The sequence below is a fragment of the Phragmites australis genome, chromosome 2 (genome assembly GCF_958298935.1).
Source record: "Phragmites australis chromosome 2, lpPhrAust1.1, whole genome shotgun sequence".
NCBI classification, from domain to species: domain Eukaryota; kingdom Viridiplantae; phylum Streptophyta; class Magnoliopsida; order Poales; family Poaceae; genus Phragmites; species Phragmites australis.
Window position 1 is genome coordinate 45772216 of NC_084922.1, and position 1947 is coordinate 45774162.

Below are 1947 nucleotides of genomic sequence, written 5' to 3' on the forward strand. Positions count from 1 at the left end.
TTGAATGAAAGAAAAGAAAGAGAAAAATGTAACAAACTAATCACAAGAACAACCATCAGATTAGTAAAAAGAAGAAGAAAATTTTGAGCGTAGTTAAGGCATGTAGAGAGCCTCCAATCCTTGGCAATCCACGCTCCAATCTTGATAAGCCGCGCTAATCATGCCATCATTGAGGCTCAGGGCGTCGTCGGGGAACGAATCCAACGAGTCGTACTTGGTATCCTCCAACGTCGACAAGCTGGGCACGATCGAACACCACGACGAGAGGTTGCCAACATCGGTGGGCAACCCAAGCGAGTCGAAGCAGCTCTGATCCATGGAGAAGTTGAGCTCGCCGAGCGCAGCTTGAACGCTCATGTCTGTGCACAGCATGGTGGTTGCGGTGGTAGTACTAGTCGTACTCGTCGGGTCAGTGCTGCTCACTGGCCCGGACCACTCACCGAACCCGTCGTGGCCAGGATCGAACTGCGCCGGCACCAGAACGCCGGGGCTCAGGTCGCTGGACGAGCTGAACGTGTCGAATGCCTCGTCGACCTGTCCTGCCGACTCCGGCGTCACGGCGCCGACGCCTGCCTCGGCCGGCGGGTGGTTGAGAAACTTGGCGTACAGCATTGCGAGGTCAATGGTGGAGGCATCGGCCACGGCGGGCACGTTGGGCATCGCCTGGCCGGGGTTTGCCGGGTTGCCCACCATGCCTTCCAGGAACAGGTCGGGCCGGACAGGGCCGGGGAACCTGTTAACGAACGCCGCGTCGCGTCCGCCCGCGATAGACTCGGCCGCCGACCGCACTGACGACTTGCTCCGGCGGTTGTTCCTGTGCCCGCCGCCGACGGGCACGTTCCGGAGGGAGCCGCCCTTGGTCCAGTACCGGCGGCATCCTTTGCAGAAGTAGCGCGGCTGGCTGAGGCTGTAGTTGTTGTAGTAGCAGAACTTGGTGTTGGGCGAGTCGCAGCGCGGGCAGTTGGGCGCCGCCTCGCCGCCCTGCTTGTACCGCCGGTCCACCAACAGCGACGGCGGCCGCGGCGCGTACGGCATCATGGCCTCGTGGTGTGAAGACAACATTTGTATTTTCAGAGGTGGTCAGAACTGGAGCTTGGAGTCGGAAGAACTCACCAAGAATGAAGAACGTGGTGATGTGAGAGGGGTAGGAGGTGAACTTGGAAGCGGGGGGAGGGCGAGACTGAGAGGAGGTGATGGGGTTTTTATATGGGGTGAGCTAGTGTGGGAGTTTTTTCTGGTTGAGTCGTGCGTGTGCATGTGAGTTTGTGCAGCATAGATTTGGGCTGAGTTGTAGTGTAAAACTAGTAAGAAAAATAGTATGCTTTGATTTGTGGTTTAAGAAATTAGGCAGCTCGTAATTAATTACCCAACAAACTGTCCTTGTACAGTCCCCTTTAGTGGATACAGTAGTCTTGCTATCGCATAATGATGCTACAACCACTGTGCAAATGATCCAAGGACATTGAAGAATTTTACATCTAAAATGATACTCAATTCAAGCTAGGTCTATTATCGAATATCTAACTATAGAATATATATGTATAAAAAGTATACTATATACAGATAGATAAGCCGTGTGCATACTTGACAACTCCGGATATAATGAAACCGAATCAGCGGTACCTGATACGCTTGTAATCCAGAATATGTATACTAGGAAAATCTCGATTGCTTACTCAACTCAAGAAGACTAGTATTCATAACAGATTTATCTACTTAGACGATAAAAAAAACTCTCTATTGATTACGGATGGATAGGAGGCAGTACATCACGGAAACCCAAATTCCCCGGGGTTCTCTTTTTCCGGCTACTCGAGGTAAGCATCAGGACCTTAACACAGAAGGAGCTGAACTCGGTGACTTTAGCCCTAGGTTAGACTAGATCAGATTTACTCCTTGTAATAGGTTAGCCATATTATCTGTACTCGAGTGAATACATATACATAA

General features: G+C 51.4%; 1 protein-coding gene across 1 annotated transcript; it reads right to left on the minus strand.

The window, feature by feature from the left end:
• On the minus strand, window positions 1–1164 carry LOC133910177 (uncharacterized). Its single transcript, XM_062352690.1, has one exon. It carries the CDS (start codon window positions 1060–1062, stop codon window positions 94–96), a length of 969 nt encoding a protein of 322 aa, XP_062208674.1. The 5' UTR covers window positions 1063–1164; the 3' UTR covers window positions 1–93.
• Window positions 1165–1947: the final 783 nt, after the last annotated feature.